The sequence below is a fragment of the Vipera ursinii genome (genome assembly GCF_947247035.1).
Source record: "Vipera ursinii genome assembly, chromosome: 2".
NCBI classification, from domain to species: Eukaryota; Metazoa; Chordata; class Lepidosauria; order Squamata; family Viperidae; genus Vipera; species Vipera ursinii.
Window position 1 is genome coordinate 24,227,832 of NC_139513.1, and position 19,634 is coordinate 24,247,465.

The following is a 19,634-nucleotide window of genomic DNA, read 5'->3' on the forward strand; positions in this document are numbered from 1 at the left end:
GTAGCCACAATTCTCATCACTTCTGTTTCTTGACTGATCAGGGGCAGTTTTACCTGATGGGGAAGTCTGTAGCTGCAACATTTTTTTTTCAGGGCTGTAATTTCACACACACACACACACACACAGAGAGAGAGAGAGAGAGAGAGAGAGAGAGAGAGAGAGAGAGAGAGAGAGAGAGAATCTCAACCTTGACCTTGGGGTCTTGCCGTGCCTGATGTCCTCCAGACAGCAACTCCCATCACCTAGAAACCACAGTGATTGAGGAAAACGACTCTGTAGCAGGGAAGTTTCACCCTGCCAATTTCCTTTTTTCCTCTAATCGTTTCTGTTTTTCCTAAACCCAATAACGACAAGGGCCGGTTGGATAACATTAAACAGAAGAATTCTTTCGAAAATAGTTCTTACAACAAATGAAAATGTTGGCAAATCTAGAAATGTCGGGAATTGTCGTCCCAACACATCTGAAAGGCGCCAAGTAGGGCCAGGAGCTTTGGACACATTCTTTAATGCTTCAGAACGTATCAGGGGAGCCGCAGCGTCCGAAGGCACAGGTGGTTTGCTGTCGAGTTGGTGTCGAGTGTTGCTTGGCAGAGCAATTGAGATCGGTGGAGGAGACTGGAGCAGACCTGCAAAGCTCTGGGATGCAGGAGGAGGATGAGCTGGCCTTCGCAGAGGTCAGAAATCAAAACAAAATGAACCCGAGGCTCTGCACACCCCACCCTGCCCACGGCCGTAACCTATCACACGACGCGATATTTTCTAACAGCATAACAGACTTGTCTTCTACCCCAGCGGCAGTTCCTGCCTGCCACGTTCTGGCACGAGTCCCTGGAGTGGAAGAACTGGATGGTTATGCAAGGCTGTTTACCTGTAGCCGGACAGATGCTCCTCCCCAACCCGCCTCTGGTTTCCTCCCTGCCTATATAGTCCGAGGTGTTGAGCTGGCATCAGAACACAGACGCCAAAGGATGACACAGTCGTGCACCATGGAAGGCAAAGGGCTGGTGGCTGAGCTGCAGAGAGCGGCTATCTGCCCGGCCTGCAGGGGTCACTTTAAGGACCCAGTGATCCTCGACTGTGACCACAGCTATTGCCGGGCTTGTATCACTCGCTACTGGGACGAGGAGACCGCAAAGGGGAATCGGGTGCTATCTTGCCCCCTGTGCAAGAAAGTCTTTGAGAGGAGGAACCTCCGCACCAATGTCAAGCTGGCTGTAGAAGTCAAGATCACTCAACACCTCAATGCCAAGACAGCCCAGGTACCCCTTGCCCCAAAGTCCAAGCGCCGCCGTGGAGGGTGGAGACCCACAACCAGCATCCCGAAAGAAAAGGTAGGTCATGGGTGAAAGGTTCAGCTGCCCAGGGGAATGATAGCAAAAGGATCTCTGATCATGCGCAGTGTGTACTGCAAATGCACCTCTCCCCATTAGATTTGGGTTTGGTGTTTGGAAGTTGAATATGCAGTGTGTGGTATTCAGGTAAGTGTGTACACCAGAATAATTTTGTCTGAAAATTGTACTGAGAAATAGGCTTTTGAGATATATTTGCTAGAAATATTTTTCTTTCTCATCATCTTGCTATGATGCCCTGTTGTTACCAAAGTCATACACAATTTCTACTTCTTCATGTGGTATGAAGCCAGCCACAGAGGTTTATATCCCTTTAAACAATGGGAAATTAGACATTAATTTAGTTTATGAAGCTTTTCTCAGCACCAGGACTCAACGCAGAAAGGAAAATGGGCAAAAAAAAAACCCAAACAAACCTTTACCTGTTGTCCCAGTACTTGCAGACATCTTCCTAGCCAGATGTTCACCAGGTATATGTGATCTCATATGCCTGGAAATGATGGAAACTGCAAATCCTATGAAGGCTAGAGGTGACCAGGATTTTTATTTCTCACATCTGAAAGCACCAGATTGGTAAAAAGCTAACAGGAGGAAAACATGAATGTGTTCTGCTTGCTGGATTATGTGTGAATGAGATCATAAAATTGGATTCTTACTATTATCATGAAGATGTCTTTCATTTCCTCTCATGGATGCTGATGCAAAAACTGAATTTGTGCTTATGGACCTACTAAAGAAAACATACATCAAGATAATTATGCATCACCTGATGCTCTCCAGATGTGTTAGACCACCGTCCCATCGTCTGCTTTGTCAGTGTTGCCCTTTGTAATCCACACATCTGGAAAATTTCAAGGGAAAGCCAAGGTGGTGTTACCATGATAATGATGATGATAACACTTGCTTGAATATAACAAGGCAAAACATTAGTGGATTTACTCATTTGATTGATCTTACTTTTCCACCAAATTTCAAAGTGGCTAACCATCAACCCTGATGCAAAATAAAAAGCTGAAAAAACATAAATTAAGGCCGAAGGAGAAAAAAAAATCAATTCACAAAGTAATTGACTCTTTGTGGGCCTCACCTGAGGCTGGATTTCATGATATGATGGGTGGAAATGTGGGTTTGGATTTCTTTCAGTTTTGGTAAATAAGAGACATGGGAAAGGCATGCAGTTGGGAAGAGGGGATGGCCTTTCTCTTCTACATTGCATTTTTGCTGAAAATACTCTCCCAAGCTGCTCATGAGACAGCACAGACCACATCAAGTTTTCTTTCTCCAAAGGTTGGGAAAACTGTAGCTTAACACCAGAGCTCCTGCTTTATTTGCAGAAGATGTCAGGATGCCTAAGCAAAAGCCAGTTTTAGAAGGAATGGAGGAAAATTATTTGGTTTCTTGGGGCTAGGATGAACTAATGGCAAAGACTACAGGTGCTATGCTGGGCTCCTCAGAAGAAAAGTAGAATAGAAATGAACTAAGCAAGTCTCTTTCTTTTAGTGAAGGGATAAGCAACATGACGAAAACCAAGATCATGGCATCTGGCCCTCTCAATTCCTGGCAAATAGATGGGGAAGAAATGGAGGTAGTGACAGATTTTATTTTCCTGGGCTCCAGGTTCACTGCAGATGGGGACTGTAGCCAAGAAATTAAAAGATGCTTGCTCCTGGGGAGGAAAGCCATGGCAAATCTAGACAGCACACTAAAAAGCAGAGACATCACCCTGTCAACAAAAGTGCATATAGTCAAGGCTATGGTCTTCCCAGTAGCAATGTATGGATGTGAGATTTGGACCATAAAAAAGGCTGAGCGCCAAAGAATTGAGGCCTTTGAGCTATGGTGCTGGAGAAGACTCCTGCGAGTCCCTTGGACTGCAAGGCGATCAAACTGGTCAGTCCTGGAGGAGATCAACCCTGACTGCTCTTTAGAAGGCCAGATCCTGAAGCTAAAACTCAAATACTTTGGCCACCTAATGAGAAGGAAGGACTCACTGGAAAAGAGCCTAATGCTGGGAAAGATTGAGGGCAATAGAAGAAGGGGACGACAGAGAATGAGGTGGCTGGATGGAGTCACTGAAGCAGTAGGCATGAGCTTAAATGGACTCCAGAAGATGGTAGAGGACAGGAAGGCCTGGAGGAACGTTGTCCATAGGGTTGCAATGGGTCAGACACGACTTCGCAGCTAACAACAACAAGCAACCCGATGTCTTCCAGAGGTAATCAGCTACTTCAAAATGACTCAAATGCCTCAAGTTTCCTGTCCTTGTTTCAGGAAGCATGTTTCTCTGTCCGCATTGTGCCTCTTGCATGTTTCATTTTTAGCATGGTTCACATTGTTTCTGCAATGTCTTCAGTAAAGTCATGTCACAATCATGAAGTGATGTGAGCTTTTCAACTGGCTGGTAATTATTCTATACCACATTTTCCACAAATCGGCGTTGCCATCTTACCCTGCTGGTGTTGAAGGCACAGGAACACAGTCAAAGCAAGAGGTTAGCAATGCTAGGACTACTTTAGATAGATCACCTAGAAAGAAAATATCCCAACGAGTTGCAAAAGAAATGAGTAGAATAGGCATTTATGGAGCAGTAGTACCAACTAAATATTTTCTAAGCCAGATCTTGAACTAGAACTACAGGTATCTGAGAAATGAGGTCTGGCTTAGATTTATTCGTATGATTGCAATCTGAGATGAATGCCTCAGTGGGAAAAACTTTTACAATTGTGAAAATAAGAATGAACAACAAGGATCGTTGTGGTTAGTGAAGATGGAAGTAACTGATTATTACACCAAAGAAGGTAAATAGAAGAGGAAGGATTGCCAGAGTAAAAGGGAGAAAATATATTTAAATAATGCAAAATGGACATCTATGTATAGATCCTTCCAGAGTCATGTTCAAGTGTTCTTTCTTCTGTTGATAATATAATATGTACATAACATAATGAAGTCAGTGCTGCAACCACACAGAATTAAAAGAATGATTTGCTTTCTTGCACAAGGATATGTATGTGCCCCAGCAAGGATTTATGGATGTGCAAAGTCTGCTATTAATTCACGTTCCCTGGTGTAACCAGTCTATTTGCATTGGTGATGAGCTTAGTTCGCTTGCCAATCCAGGTTTCATTTACAACACCCTTTCGTCTTGATTTCTACTTTTCCTGAAAGGGAAGCTCTAGCAACCTTCAACTTGCATCGACGGGTTAAAAAGAAGAGGCCACCTGACAAGATAATGACCTTCTTGATCATAAGCTTAATAAAATCAGAACGTGGCAAAGAAGACCCATTGGAAAGAGAGAGCCAACTGGCCGTCACCTTGAGTTTATTTATTTTATTTATTTATTTTATTTTAATTCCATTTATATCCCGCCCTTCTCCGAAGACTCAGGGCGGCTTACAAGCTTAGCAGTAGCCTTCATTCTATGTATAGGCCTGCTTATTAGGGCTTTCACACCCCTCCCAAGCGGCATTATTACAAAGTCAGCTTAATTGCCCCCAACAATCTGGGTCCTCATTTTACCTACCTCGGAAGGATGGAAGGCTGAGTCAACCTTGAGCCTAGTGGGATGCGAACCTGCACTAATTGCAGGCAGCTGGTGTTACTTAAGGAGGCATTAGCCCACTGGAAGAACCTCGTGCCTTCATCTGATTCATCTTCTCCTGACTAAACCATCCGTATCTTATCTGCTCTATCCACACATCCTTCCTCCCATCTTGCTTCACCTTCTCCTACATGGCTAAGGTGGAGGCTGGAGAAAGAGCTGCTTTGCAGTTCAAGGCAGACTACGTGTCAGGGAAACTTGAAGGAGGGGTAGGAGTTGCAAGCTAGGGATGGTGACCTAGCTGAAACCGAGCTGTTTTCCAAAGAGAGCAACTGGATGTTGTCATTGTCTTTCTGACTTCTTAGCCATCCCAGCTCTAGAACTGCCTTTCTGAAGGACCTCTAGGGACAAGAGTCAAGCCAGCTGTCTGGCCCCAGTTTAGCCAACATTTTGGTCATTATTTTATTGATGCATGTAATGATTATTTATTGGTATTTATTTGTATTTTTGTGATCCACTTTGTAAGAGTTTCAGTGCTGTGGGACAAGCAGCTCCAAGGCCAGTCTGTTTATTGAACAGTTGTCCCAAGAACCAGTAGGAGCTTGCATTTTTCTAGAGGGATAATGTCACCATTGTTCCTTTGCTGAGAACAAAGCATTAAATTAGCCTTGCTTTTGAATATTCATCTTTAAAACCTGAGAACGCAATACCTTCACATTATTAACAGCTATCCCATGCTTCAGAAACTTAGGGTGTCATAAAAACCCTATTTTATTCTAGGTTGCCTAGCTAGCTATTCTGTCTGGTAAGAGGATTGCCTCATGCCTGGAATGAGATTTGAAACCTAGCCTTTACATCACACTTTATTCTCCGTCTCTTGATTAAATTCTTTGTTCTTTCAATCCCCAAATGGGGATCATGAACAGGTTAAATAAGGCACATAATTTGGAGATATTTAGGGACAAGAAATCTGTTGAAGGTGTGGAGGGCTTTGAGCCTCTTATAGGATTTTATCTTTTTAGTAGGATTGTGTGTCTGGTTATACACTGGGGTTTCCCCCTTGTTTTCCTTGTTTTTTACTATGTTAATGCTGTACACCACCGAGTGTTTTGGAGTTGTATGGCCTTCAAAATTGCTTCCTTAATTAATTCACAATAAGGGTCTTAAAATACCTGTTTTGCAGTGAGGTTCTACCATGTGTTTTGCAGCTCTCTGTGGCTAATTATTTAAAGGGTATCCCCTTCTCTGTAAACACTGTCCATTACCTGAGCTTGATTCAAAGGAAACTTTCTTTTTATTTCTTCCTAGATCAGGGGTGGACAACAAGTTGCCTTCCAGACATTTAACTCCAAATCTCTCCATTCTAGCAGAAATGGAAATTGTCCATTGCCTAAACCCTGTCCTTAGACCCTGGTTTATAAAGAGGTTCCACAACTTCCTATTGCAATTATTTTGCTACAAAATAAGTAAAAACACCCCAACTGCTAATAGTCATAGATGGGGGGGGGCATTTGCATATAGAAGGTTCTAGTCAGGGGTAGGCAACCTTGGCTCTTTTATGACTCATGGACTTCAACTCCCAGAATTCCTGAGCCAGCATGGCTCAGCTTAGAAACCTCTCCCTTTCCCCTCAGCATGGCTGGCTCAGGAATTCTGGGAGTTGAAGTCCCTGAGTCATAAAAGAGCCAAGGTTGCCTACCCCTGTTCTAAGTGAAATCCCTGGAATCTCACATTGAATGAGATCAGGGAGAAGGTCCAAATGATTAGATCAAAACCAGCCAAAAAGAAGGCTGTCAGTTATATAAGAGTCAATAATCTCTTCCCCTGTAGTGGTCTTTTAAATTGGGTGGAGAGACTTATTTATAGGTTTTGTGTGGATTGTTTGAATCTTAGCATGTTGTTTGGTTGCTATTACTGTGATTTGTAAGCCATGATTTGTGGTTTACCATAGGAAAATTGTGCTTTTAGCAAATTGCTGTTAAGGAAACCATGGTGCAGCAAGGTGTTCCTGCGGTTAAAAACATGATGGGTTTCTCTGTAGCTTCTAGAGGTGGGAAAGAGAAAAAGCCGATGATGGAAAGAAATAATGTGGAAAGATAGATGGTAAAAATAGGTGTGATAAAACAGCATGTGCAGAAAGCTGAAAATTCATCTAAGATTAGCATTCCTCCTGATAATGACTAATTTCTCGATCAGGCTGTCTATCCTAGAGATGTTCCACATATCTAATACTCATGTACCAATTTGGAGGGGCAGATGCAATGGTTTGGGGCCATTTCTTGACAAAGAAGGACAAATATATTAGCTGGTGTTTTTTTTAAAAGGAATGGAATATAATTTTTATAGTTGGGATGGATTCAAGTTCAGCAGAGGCTTAGGGTCAGATAGGAGATTTCAGGAATGAATGAAGACAGATGTATCAAACTCAATGGCAGAAACACAGAAATTGGAAAATGGGAATGTGGGCACACACAAACAAATATGGAAATAGTAAATATCGGAAATTAGGAAAATGGCAGACTAGGACTCCCCAACTGTAAGGTCCTGCCTCAACTAATCCTCCCAAGAAAGCAGAACTCCTGAAACAGGCATTGTCCAAAAAGGAACTTTTATTGAGAGACAGTGATAGCAAGAAAGTAAAGCAAGTTCTGACATTTTCCCACGCAAAATGTTACATTTGGGGTTCAGTGAGCATATTTGAAATTTCGAGACTATGTTATAGAAGCCCTGACCTATAAATGCCTGTTGTTAGGAATGAAATCATTTGCCCTGATTTATCGGAATTATAGTTCCCACCCTGGTAGCCTGTAGCCAGCCACAGAACAATCCCCATGAACCTTTTTTATTTTTATTCTTTTCTGGACAGGAAACACATTCCCAAATAAAGCAACGGAGTATAGCTAGCCAGCATTATTATGGGCTAAGCTTATAGGGCCATTTGGGGATTGAAAGTTTTGGGAAATATGGCTTTCCTGGAGGCTAGTATTTTGCATTATATCAACATCCTCTTTTTACTTAGTGTAAGATGTTAAACGAAGAGGGGGCCTGATGGGTGACATTGGAGTTGTTACTAGGCACGCTGATGCTCCTGGCCATTACACTGAACATCTAGAGGTTCAGTACCTCAACAGCACACCAAGTTGGACCAGTGGTGGGATTCAGCCAGTTCGCACCAGTTCGGCAGAACCTGTAGCTAATTTTTGGTTGCCCAGGCCCAGAACGGACTTCTGGAAGTGGCATCCACACAGAGAACCGGTTGTTCACATATTTGAATTCCACCACTGGGCTGGACTTATCTGTTCCATGGGAACCAACGTCTCCTGCAGGTAAAGCTGTTTGGTGCTTACATTTTCAGCAGTCCCAGCATATTCCTGCTCAAGATGGTGTTTCAATAAGTCAAACCATACAAATGCCAAGTTATCTTCCTGCCTGGGATTTTGAATAATCTGACATGATGAGCCTTAAGCACAGCATGATAATATGTCTAATGAGTGTCTCAAAATAGGCCAAAGGTCTTCTTATTTATGAAAATGTTCCTCCCTGAAAAGGAATATCAGGAAGAAATCTTTGCATGTAGTGAAGCCATTGTTGGATCTTTACGTGTAGAACATCCCTATTGCCAAAGAGACAAGAGTTGATGGAACTCATGGATAGGAGTCTTTCTTTGGATCTCCAGTGTTTATACTAACCACCTTTAAATAATAACCACCTTGTAGTTTGTCTTTCCTCCCTTGGGATAATTCCTATCACTACATCTTATCTGCTTCCTCTGAACAGTCCAAGAGACAACATATCATATGGATTTCATTATAATTTCCTAAGCAGAGATAACAGCCAGCAAGATAAACAAGAAAACTTTTGCAATAGATGAGTTGCTATATCAAAACATGGCCCCTTGGTAACACGCGTAAGATGTCCAAGTTAAACACGAGCAAGATATGAGTTTGAATTTACATTAGGAATGGAAACAATAGTCCAGAAAGTTTATTCATTTCATATTACGCTGATATAGGGTGATCAGAAACAAATCTCATTGGCTAGGTTTGTACCATAGAGGAAGCTAGATTATCTCTAGATCTCTTCTATTTCCACCCTTAATTATGAAATAAACCCGAACTGGGAAAAGAAAAGTCAACATCAGTGAAATTCAAGGCATTTTCCCAAGATGGTTTCATCTTGGATTGCTATGGGACTGTGTTAAGCCTCCCATCTCTCACTGCAATGTGTAAAAGCACCCATTCTGTGCTATACTGAGCGGTGTAGGCAGGAGTGGGGGGAGTGAAAGGATGTCACCGTACAATACCACTTTGCAATGCCTCGGTAAGGCCACACTTGGAATACTGCATCTAGTTTTGGTCACCACAAGACTCTAGAAAGAGTGCAGAGAAGAGCAACAAAGAAGATTAGGGGACTAGAGGCTAAAACACATATAGAGCACTTGCTGGAATTGGGTATGTCTAGTTTAATGAAGAGAAGGATGAGGAGGGACAGGATAGCCGTGTTCCAATATCTCAGGGGCTGCCACAAAGAAGAGGGAGTCAAGCTATTCTCCAAAGCGCCCGAAGGCAGGACAAGAAGCAATGGATGGAAACCAATCAAGGAGAGAAGCAACCTAGAACTAAGGAGAAATTTTCTGACAGTTAGAACAATTAATCAGTGGAACAACCTGCCTCCAGAAGTTGTGAACACTCCAACACTGAAAGTTTTAAGAAGAGACTGGATAACCATTTGTCCGAAATGATATAGGGTTTTCTGCCTGAGCAAGGGGTTGGACTAGAAGACTTCCAAGGTCCCTTCCAACTCTCCTCTCCTCTCCTCTCCTCTCCTCTTTTCTCCTCTCCTCTCCTCTCCTCTCCTCTCCTCTCCTCTCCTCTCCTCTCCTCTCCTCTCCTCTCCTCTCCTCTCCTCTCCTCTCCACCTAGAAAGAAGGTGTAGTGGGAGATAGAGTAGCACCAGTTCTGGTATGTTCTTCTCATCTTCTGGTCCTGTAATCTGTCTCTCTGTCACCTGTGCCCAAGAAATGAAGAATAGAGAGTGGATTAAAGCACTCTGTCTTTCTCCCATTAGATATATGATTTCTTTATCCATCTTAACAAGAGATTGTCTTACCAAAATTGATCAAATAAATGTAAATGCTACTAAGCCCCAACTCTCCTTTTTTTTCTGTAAGGGCCTAAAGACCTGGCTCTGCCAGTCGGCTTGGGGCCCCAGTGGGGGATCACAGCAATGAAGGTGACTGATTGAGTAATAACAATTGGTGTGGTGTGTAGTCACAACAATTATCCTGCCAACTGGATCCTTCTAATAGCCGTATGTTTAAGTTTATTTTATTTTTTATTTTTTTATTTTATTGGATTTATATACTGCCCAGCCGGTGAACAGATTTACTGCATGATGATAGGCAGGGATTCCCACCTGCCATGTTGTTGTTGGCCAAACCTTTATGCAGAGACTCAGTTACTGGGATCCCCTCTAAACTTCAACACCATTGTGGGTGAAATCATGAAAGAGCCACAGTTAGATTTCTCTAATGGGATTCTTATAAACCACATCTACTATCAGCTGGGACAAATGTCCTGGAGACCTGTTCCATCATGGTCAGCCTAAGAGATATCTCCTAGAATTCAGGGGTGTGAAATTGGTGGCCCACAGGCTGGATGCGTCACACGCAGGCCATGCCCACCCCAGCTCCACAGAGGCAGAAAACTTTGCAATACATCATGATACGTCACGTGACATGATTGAGTTTGACACCTGTGTAGATGTTTGGGGTTCCTCAAAGGAAGAGATATTGCATGTGGACTGCAGAAGTCATTATGGCTACTGGAAGGCAATGATGAGGTGTTTGCTGCCATCCGCTTAGGCCATCTGGATTTTACAACTCAGATACAGTAGCGTTGTCTGAAGTATGCTTGGCAAGGCAGATGTTGAAATAATCAGAGGTGTTTTCAGATGAGAAGGCAAACCTATAACTGAGGTTATGTCCATCTACCTGTCCAGCTGCCCTAGTCCAGGTAATGGTCTTTAATTCGGCCACTCTGTTTTCAGCATAGTACCCAGAATCCATGAAGTTACTACGATGAGCAAGAACATCTTAGATAGGCACACTCAGAAAAAAATATCGTGCAATAAGGAATGGCACATGCAGTGAGAAAAAACAATTATTATATTAGCTTACTTCTTAAGTATAGGGAGTGCTGTGGCCTTGCCACAAAGTACGCACACCCTGGTGTTTTGCATTATTTATTTATTTATTTATTTATTTATTTGGATTTACCGTATATACCGCCCCTCTCCGAAGGGGCGGTGTACAGGGCAATTAAAACACAATAAATAGCACATAATGTATAAAAATTAAAATAGAATTCAATTAAATAGCCCTAAACAATAAACACATTCTAAAATTTAAAATTTTTTAAAATTTAAAAATCTAAAATCCCAGTCCCTCAGTCCAAGCCGGCAAGTTCAAATAGCCAAGTCTTCAGGTCACGGCGAAACGAGCGAAGGTCGGGAGCCATCCGGAGCTCAACCAGAAGCTGATTCCAGAGGGCAGGCGCGCCCACAGAGAATGCTCTCCCCCTGGGGGCCGCCAGACCGACATTCCCTGAGGAGGCCCTCTCTGTGGGAGCGCACAGGATGAAGGGAAGATGACGCCGGCAGCAGGTGATCCCATAAATAACCCGGACCCATGCCATAATTAGATGTGCAGAATTATCACCACCTCTGTATTCTGTATTCCCTCTCATTCCCCAATCATTCTTTTTCAGCTTCCTTAACCAATGCATCATTTTTGTTAGTACAAGGAACCCAGAACTTCTTAGGTGCCTGAATTCTTACCAGCTGAGCTGGATGGAAATGACTTCATAGGGATGGTTGGAAGTTACTGTAGAAAGAGCAAAGTGGTGAGGATGGTATGACACAATGGAGGAGGCTGAAGCTGGGCACGTGCATTGCTGAATGGAAGGATCTCAAAGGTGCCACCCGCTTGGTGACTGATCACTCAGAGGCCAAAAATTAAGTAAGGTGGATCAAGGCCATGGCTGACATTACTCTCTGTGTCAGCTGGACAGCAGCCAGACCCTCCCAGTTCTCGGGAATGCAGAGTACTTAGGATGCCAGATCAGCAAGTTGAGTCATGTAGGTCTGGGCCAAAGCTTTATGCAAGGTAAGATCTGATACAGGTAGAAATTCAACAGGTAGAACCCTTTGCCTCCACAAACAGGCAGGGATGGTAAATGCTGCATCTCTTGAATTTCTGGATGCTGTGTAAATGTTGAAGGGAAGGATTTTCTGTTGGAGAAGAATGGAGTTATTTCTTGCAGGCGAAAGGTGTTTTCATAGGGTAGATACAAGCTTTGGAAGAAGGAGATGAGATAGTTTTTGGAACCAAAGAAGAGGATGGAAAGTGTTATCCCAAAGTGCTTTTTCAAAAGGCAACTGGGTTTTGTTTTTCCTTGTAGACATTTCGCTTCTTATCCAAGAAGCTTCTTCAGTTCTTCAGACCTGGATGACTCAGAATCTCCATAGACAGCTCCAACCTCCCCACATGCTGTGGTGCTCATTACCCACTCATCCAAAAACCAAAACACCTAATGTTAACTTTTTTTTAAATGAACAACATACATTAAATGCCTACAAGCCTCCAGCCTGGGCTTTGACAGCACAAAACCATGTTTTCTTTAGCTATGACTAATTTCACTACTAGGCTATAATTCATGGTTTACAAATCTCAATGTTGTAATAATCCCAAACCAAACAAACAAACCACATTATGCATTTCAACAATTGGCAGGTCCGGCTTTCTTGTTTACCTCGGATTGAAAGCTCAATTCAATCTAGGGCAGAAATCCAGGCCACAGCATGTCAGCAATCGGGCCGCACAAACAAGCAAAACCCCATCCGCGAGATGCAGGCAGCACACAAAACCAGGCACCCTCCAGGCCGTGGAAACACCTCTCTTCACCAAACCGATCCCTGGTGCCCAAAAGGTTGGGGACCTCTGATCTAGGGAACACACTGCAACAGGCCAACTCAAACCTAAGTGCTTTGGAGTTGGTGGTGATATGGTCTCTTTACCCAATACAGTTGGGGATTGAATTCACTACCAAGCCTATGAGATGCCTCCACCCTCCAGACATGCTTCAAACCCCCTTGTGAGGAAATTGAATTGATCATAGGTGGTAATAGGGGAGGACGAATCAGGAACCTATGGCCCAGTAAATCAAATTGTTTATTATAGCTACTGTGCATATCTATAAGGAAGGGTAAATAGCAAGGTCATCCAGATGAGTTTATCCAAAGCATTCCAACACCATGCTGTAATTTACACAGCGTCTGCCTTTTAGTTTACCTTGCCTTTGCAATGTAGAGGCAGTCCTCGATTTACAGCCATTCATTTAATGATCAAAGTTACAACGGCACTGAAAAATATAACTTATGATTGTTTTTCACACTTATGACCAATGCAGTACCATCGTGGTTATGTGATCAACATTCGGATGCTTGGCAAGTGGCATGTATTTATGATAGTTGCTTCTCCTGTGTGTGTGTGTGTGTGTGTGTGTGTGTGTGTGTGATGTGATCACTTTTTGTGACCTTCCAACACGCCAAGTCAATGGGGAAGCCAGATTCACTTAACCGTATTACTAACTTAATAGCTGCAGTGATTCACTTAACAACTGTGGCAGGAAAGGGTCCTGAAATGGGGCAAAACTCACTTAACAACTGTCTCACTTAGCCACAGAGATTTTGGGCTCAGTGGTGGTTGTAAGGTCAAACACTACCTGTAGTAAGTTAAGGGTATATGAGATCTGGTTCTGCCTTTGCTAAGGGCTGTTCAAGAAAAGGCCAATGCTTTGCTGGAAGCCCAGTATGTACCGTTTCGTTTTTTGCAGGCTAATAAGATTATGTTGTATCTTCAAAGTGATTTGGTTGCTTTAGGTGAGCTAGGATTGACACAACAAATTGAATTTAGGACTACAGCCTAAGGCATTGGCCTGCTTAGGAACTAATTTCGTCAGGAATGGCACTTTTTAAGATGGACGGAGAATCAAACTACAGAGCCTTGGTGGAGCAGTGGGCTAATTAGCAGTGGGCTAATACCTCCTTAAGTAACACCAGCTGCCTGCAATTAGTGCAGGTTCGCATCCCACCAGGCTCAAGGTTGACTCAGCCTTCCATCCTTCCGAGGTAGGTAAAATGAGGACCCAGATTGTTGGGGGCAATTAAGCTGACTTTGTAATAATGCCGCTTGGGGTGTGTGTGTGTGAAAGCCCTAATAAGCAGGCATATACATAGAATGAAGGCTACTGCTAAGCTTGTAAGCCGCCCTGAGTCTTCGGAGAAGGGCGGGATATAAATGGAATTAAAAATAAAATAAAATAAAAAATAAATAAATAAACTTGGCCATCTCCCTTTCCTTTCCTCTGTCTCCTCCACTTGGTGCCGTGGACAACATATTGTAGGCAACCGAGGTTTTCTTTAGAGGTTGAAAATGCAATCATGGATAGCATAAACACGTCAACAGAGAAGCTTTCCTCCATTTCACAATGTTACAACTTGAGATGGTTTTGTTTATATGTATGACATTATTCCTGATATTTATTGAGGAGCCATCTACTTATATATGCCATTAGAGTATTCTTCACAGCTTTCTCGTCCACTTGATAATGTTTGTAAAGTATTGTTTCATATAATGGTTTCATGCCTGTGTGCCACCCAGTGCTGTGATGGAATCATGGCTAATAAATAAGTAATAAACTATTGATGCATTGTTATATCAGTGCTCAGACTGGAAAGTCTGCTCTGAATGCATATGTTAAATTGACTACTTATTATTCAGTCTTGTACGTGGATAACTTTTTTTCTTCCTCCTCATTTGAGAACAACTGTAGATTTCTAAATACAAAAATATTGCTTTTGAAAAGTTTTTTTTTAATTAAATAAATGAAAACTAACTATCCCCTTCTACCTCCATTACAAAAATAAATGAAAAACAGGAGGAGGAGGAGGAGGAGGAGGAGGAGGAGGAGGAGGAGGAGGAGGAGGAGGAGGAGGAGGAGATGAACTCTCCACCTTGGGGATACAAAATTGTTACTTCTTGTACTTATATAACTGAGAAGAATAAAAATGAATAATTAATATTTGATATATTTCTCTAAAATAACATTTGTGCTAATTCGTGTGTGTGTGGAATTCTCTGTGTAAAAGTGGGAACGGGGGTCTTTTTTTAATTAAAACTAAAAGTAGAACAAATCAGGACCAGTGAAAGGCACTCAACAGACCTACTGTATGCTGAGCTGAGCTATCCAAGGTGTCTCTAAAGGGTGGTGAGGTTTTATGTTGTAATTGTTCATGTTGTAAGCTGCCAGGAGTCACCTAATTCTGGTAATGGTCTTTAAGTCCCTACATGGCATGGGTCCACAGTACCTCAGGGATCACCTGCTGCCGGCGTCAACTTCCCTCCGCCCTGTGCATTCCCACAGAGAGGGCCTCCTCAGGGTGCCTCCGGTCAGAGAATGTCGGCTGGTGGCCCAAAGGGGGAGGGCCTTCTCTGTGGGCGCTCCGGCTTTATGGAACCAACTGCCGGTCGAGCTCCGGATGGCACCGGACCTTCGCTCCTTCCGACGCGGTCTGAAGACCCATTTATTTGAACAAGCTGGCCTGGCCTGATGGGGGATGTTAGGGTTTTTAATGGGGTTTTTATACTGTTATTGTTCTTATCTGGGCGATTATTTAATTCTTTTTAATTTTTGTATTCTTTATTTATATGTGCCCTGTTCACCGCCCTGAGTCCCTCGGGAGAAGGGCGGTATACAAATACAATTAATAATAATAATAATAATAATAATAATAATAATAATAATAATAATAATAATAATTGTGAGTATGTATGTCTAGTTTAATGAAGAGAAGGATGAGGAGGAACAGGATAGCCGTGTTCCAATATCTCAGGGGCTGCCACAAAGAAGAGGGAGTCAAGCTATTCTCCAAAGCACCTGAAAGCAGGACAAGAAGCAATGGATGGAAACCAATCAAGGAGAGAAGCAACCTAGAACTAAGGAGAAATTTTCTGACGGAACAATTAACCAGTGGAACAACCTGCCTCCAGAAGTTGTGAACACTCCAACACTGGAAGTTTTAAGAAGAGACTGGATAACCATTTGTCCGAAATGATATAGGGTTTTCTGCCTGAGCAGGGGAATTGGACTAGAAGACTTCCAAGGTCCCTTCCAACTCTTCTCTCCTCTCCTCTTTTCTCCTCCTCTTTTCTCCTCTTTTCTCCTCTCCTCTCCTAATTGTCACCTAATTGTGAGTTGGGTGGCCATATAAATTTGTTTAATAAATATATTTGATCTGCGAAACATCAGTTCAGTTTAGAATGACCTTTATTTGAGGAAAACTGTAGCTGATTCTAGGTAGGTCACTCGGCTTTCCTCATTTGCAAATAATTTCTCCGCTCTTGTTAATTTGTAAGCTATGATGACATGTCTAGAGAATTCTCCTCACAAGGGGAAGCAAATGCTCCATCAATTCCCCACTACAGTGCCTTCAAAGAATCAAAAACGTGACAATAGATAAAGATGAAGCCATGGTCTCATTTGATGTCGCAGCTCTTTTCACATTGATAGACCCAGAATTAGCCAAAGAATCTATTGCAACATTGCTCCATGGCACACCTGATCTAATCAAATACATGAAAATTGAACACCCAGGATCAATGCAACAGAAAAGCTTACCTACAAACAAAAAGTACACCTATGGGAACACCATTTTAGGTAAAGGTAAAGGTTTCCCCGCACATGCGTGCTAGTCATTTCCAACTCTAGGGGCTGGCTTATCTCCGTTTCAAAGCCGAAGAGCCAGCATTTGTCCAAGATCATGTGGCCGGCATGACTAGATGCCAAAAGCACACGGAACGCTGTTACCTTCCCACCGTAGTGGTCCCTATTTTTCTACTTGTGTTTTTACGTGCTTTCAAACTGCTAGGTTGGCAGAATGTGGGACACGTAACAGGCGCTCACTTTGCTATGCGGCACTCAGGATTCGACCCGCCAAACTGCCGACCTTCTGATCGACAAGCTCAGCGTCCTAACCCACTGAGCCACCGCATCCCATACTATAACCATTTTAAGGACTCATAATTGAGGTCATCATGCAATGTCTGGAATCAATAGCCCTCCCACAAATGAAACCCAAATTATGGATCAGATATGAAGATGACACCTTCATCATAATAAAAAAGACCAATTAGAGAACACCCACAGAACCATCAACAACATTTTCAAAGGAATTCAATTCGCCAGGAAAGAAGAAAACAACTCACTACTCTTCCTGGATATCCTGCTCAGCAGAGACTATGAAGGCAAACTAGAAATACATGTGTACCGAAAAAAGCCACCCACATCAATCAAGTGCTCCACTGCCAAGGTAACAACGCACCCTCCCACAAGAGAAGCTGTTAAGAACTCTATTTAGATTAGCACAAACACATTGCAGCAACTCTGAGCAGCAGAAAAAGGAAATAGATCATCTTTACAACATCTTTCAACAAAATGGATATCCATGCAACTTCATCATCAACCCAATATAGCATAACACACACAAGCCATAAAAAAGGATAACACTGCTGTACATCAAAAGCATCTCAGAAACCAACATCAGACTGTGACAACTTCATGGAATCAGCATAAGCACACAAACTAACTAAAGCCTTCCGAAACATACAAAACAAAACAAAAGGCCCAGCAGCTGCAGAAGAAAAAACAGGTGTCATCTACGTATACAGTGTAAAGACTGGAACAGCTGCTATGTAGGACAGTGATGGCGAACCTTTTAGAGATGGAGTACCCAAACTGCAAACCAAAGCCCACTTATGTATCATCGGGTGCCGGGTGGGTGTGCCCTATTGGCTGGGTGTGGCCAATTGGGTGGGCGTGGCCCATTGGGTGGGCGTGGCTGCAGTAGTAACTAAAAAGTTCAATCAATCAATTCCAACTTTGCGAGATCTTTTTTTTCCCCGCGAGAAAAGTTCTATAAAACCCAGCTGAAGGCCTAGGACTGGGGTGACAGCGCGCGTGCCCACAGAGAGGGCTCTGCGTGCCACCTGTGGCACGCGTGCCATAGTTTCGCCACCACGGATGTAGGACAAACAAGCAGAAGACTAAACAGTCAAAAGATATGATGAAAACTTTTTATTTCCACACTTGGACAGACTATCCTAGACCAAGCCAAGTCCCAAAACGCTAGAGAATTCCTGGCCGCCTGGCACTCTGACAAATTGACCATCGATAGTCACATAGATAAACAACATCTACATGCTGTGCAAAAGAGACAATCAACAAGCAAAAAAAGCAACAAAAAGACCAAAACACCTCCCCACCAGCAATCAGCAGTCAGATGAATATAGATTAACGCCAAGATTAACATCAGACCAACAATCAAGTAAACAATACCCCAATCAAGAAACTGCCAAAGAAGCCAACAGCCTAAGGCCAATGCCACCAACACTGACAGACCAAGCCTCTTAGAATATAAACTGAGACCAAACCCGGTTCCTTATTAGCACTGATGATGTTACCTAGTTTGGGTGATGAAAAGTCTATAGGAAAACAATCAAGCTGGGAGAACACCAAAGGACTCCTAGAGAATTATCTGGTGTAGATTGGAGAATGGATCTTCCCAGGAAGAGCTGAAGAAACGGACTCTTTCCAGCTTCTACCGGTCCCTTCCAGCTGGGATTCTCTCCAGCTTTTCCACACTAGAAAGCCTCCCAGACTGGACTAGGGCACTTGTTGACCTTACCCTAACCTGAAAAATGGCTTCTTAAAATTACGCACTCTCATGCGTACATGAGAGGGCGGGATATAAATGGAATTAAAATAAAAAAATAAATAAATTATTCTAACTTGTGCTGCTGGTTTTCACCTTCCAATATGTTTGAACAGCAGTTGTTCTATCTACATCATTTTCCCCCATCTTTGGCAAAGACAATGCAACTGGCTTGGTGGAAGGGAACTCTGGTTCAATATAGCCAGATAAAGGAAAGTTGTTGTCGAGCTGTTGGTTTAATCTCCAAACTTGGTGATTTGGTTGCAAATGTTTCACCTCCATTCGGTTGGGGGGACGGACATCTTCAGTCCATTTGCAACCAAATCGCCAATATCAAGGTAATTATTTAAAAGCTAAACAGCTGATGTAATGTAAAATGTATGATGTAATGTTGGGAATGACTCATCTGGGTCTGTATCCCTTTAAGAGCCTTTGTATAAAAGGGAAGGCTTTGCTGCTGTGTTCTCTCTCTTCTGTTTCCTGCTGTAACTGCTGTGTGTTGGAGACTGCTCTATTAACACATGTATGTATAGTGTTCCTGGTATATGATATGGTAGATAGTGTAAGATAAACCACCATTTAATATAGACCACTGTTTACTATGTTTACTCCTGGGTTACCTCAGCACAATAAGACTGTGCATGCTCTGACAGTCAAGCTTGGAGATCAAACCAACATCCCAACTACCAACCCGAGCTACTAATATTCAAGAACATTTCAAAGTTGCTGTCAACCAAAGAAAATCTGCCCGTGAGCTCTATATTTGCCTTTGCCTCACTTCATCAACAGGTGTGCAAAAATAATCCTCTTTACGTACCTGTCTAATGCTATCTTCCTTCCCTGTCTCTTCCTAGGAAAGCTTCAGAGAATTCTGCAGCTGGTGAGTCACACTCTCTTCTTTTGGGGAAAAAAACTG

General features: G+C 42.7%; 1 protein-coding gene across 2 annotated transcripts in view; it reads left to right on the top strand.

Moving 5' to 3' along the window:
• The first annotated feature begins 972 nt into the window (after positions 1–972).
• The window catches only part of RNF39 (ring finger protein 39), a 30,916-nt gene continuing 12,254 nt past the window's right edge, over positions 973–19,634 (top strand). For both annotated transcript variants that reach the window (XM_083356108.1, XM_083356107.1), the window contains exons 1-2: positions 973–1,331; positions 19,573–19,598. In XM_083356108.1, coding sequence (XP_083212234.1) covers positions 987–1,331; positions 19,573–19,598 — 371 coding nt within the window. In that variant the 5' untranslated portion in view covers positions 973–986. The remainder of the gene's footprint in view (positions 1,332–19,572; positions 19,599–19,634) is intronic.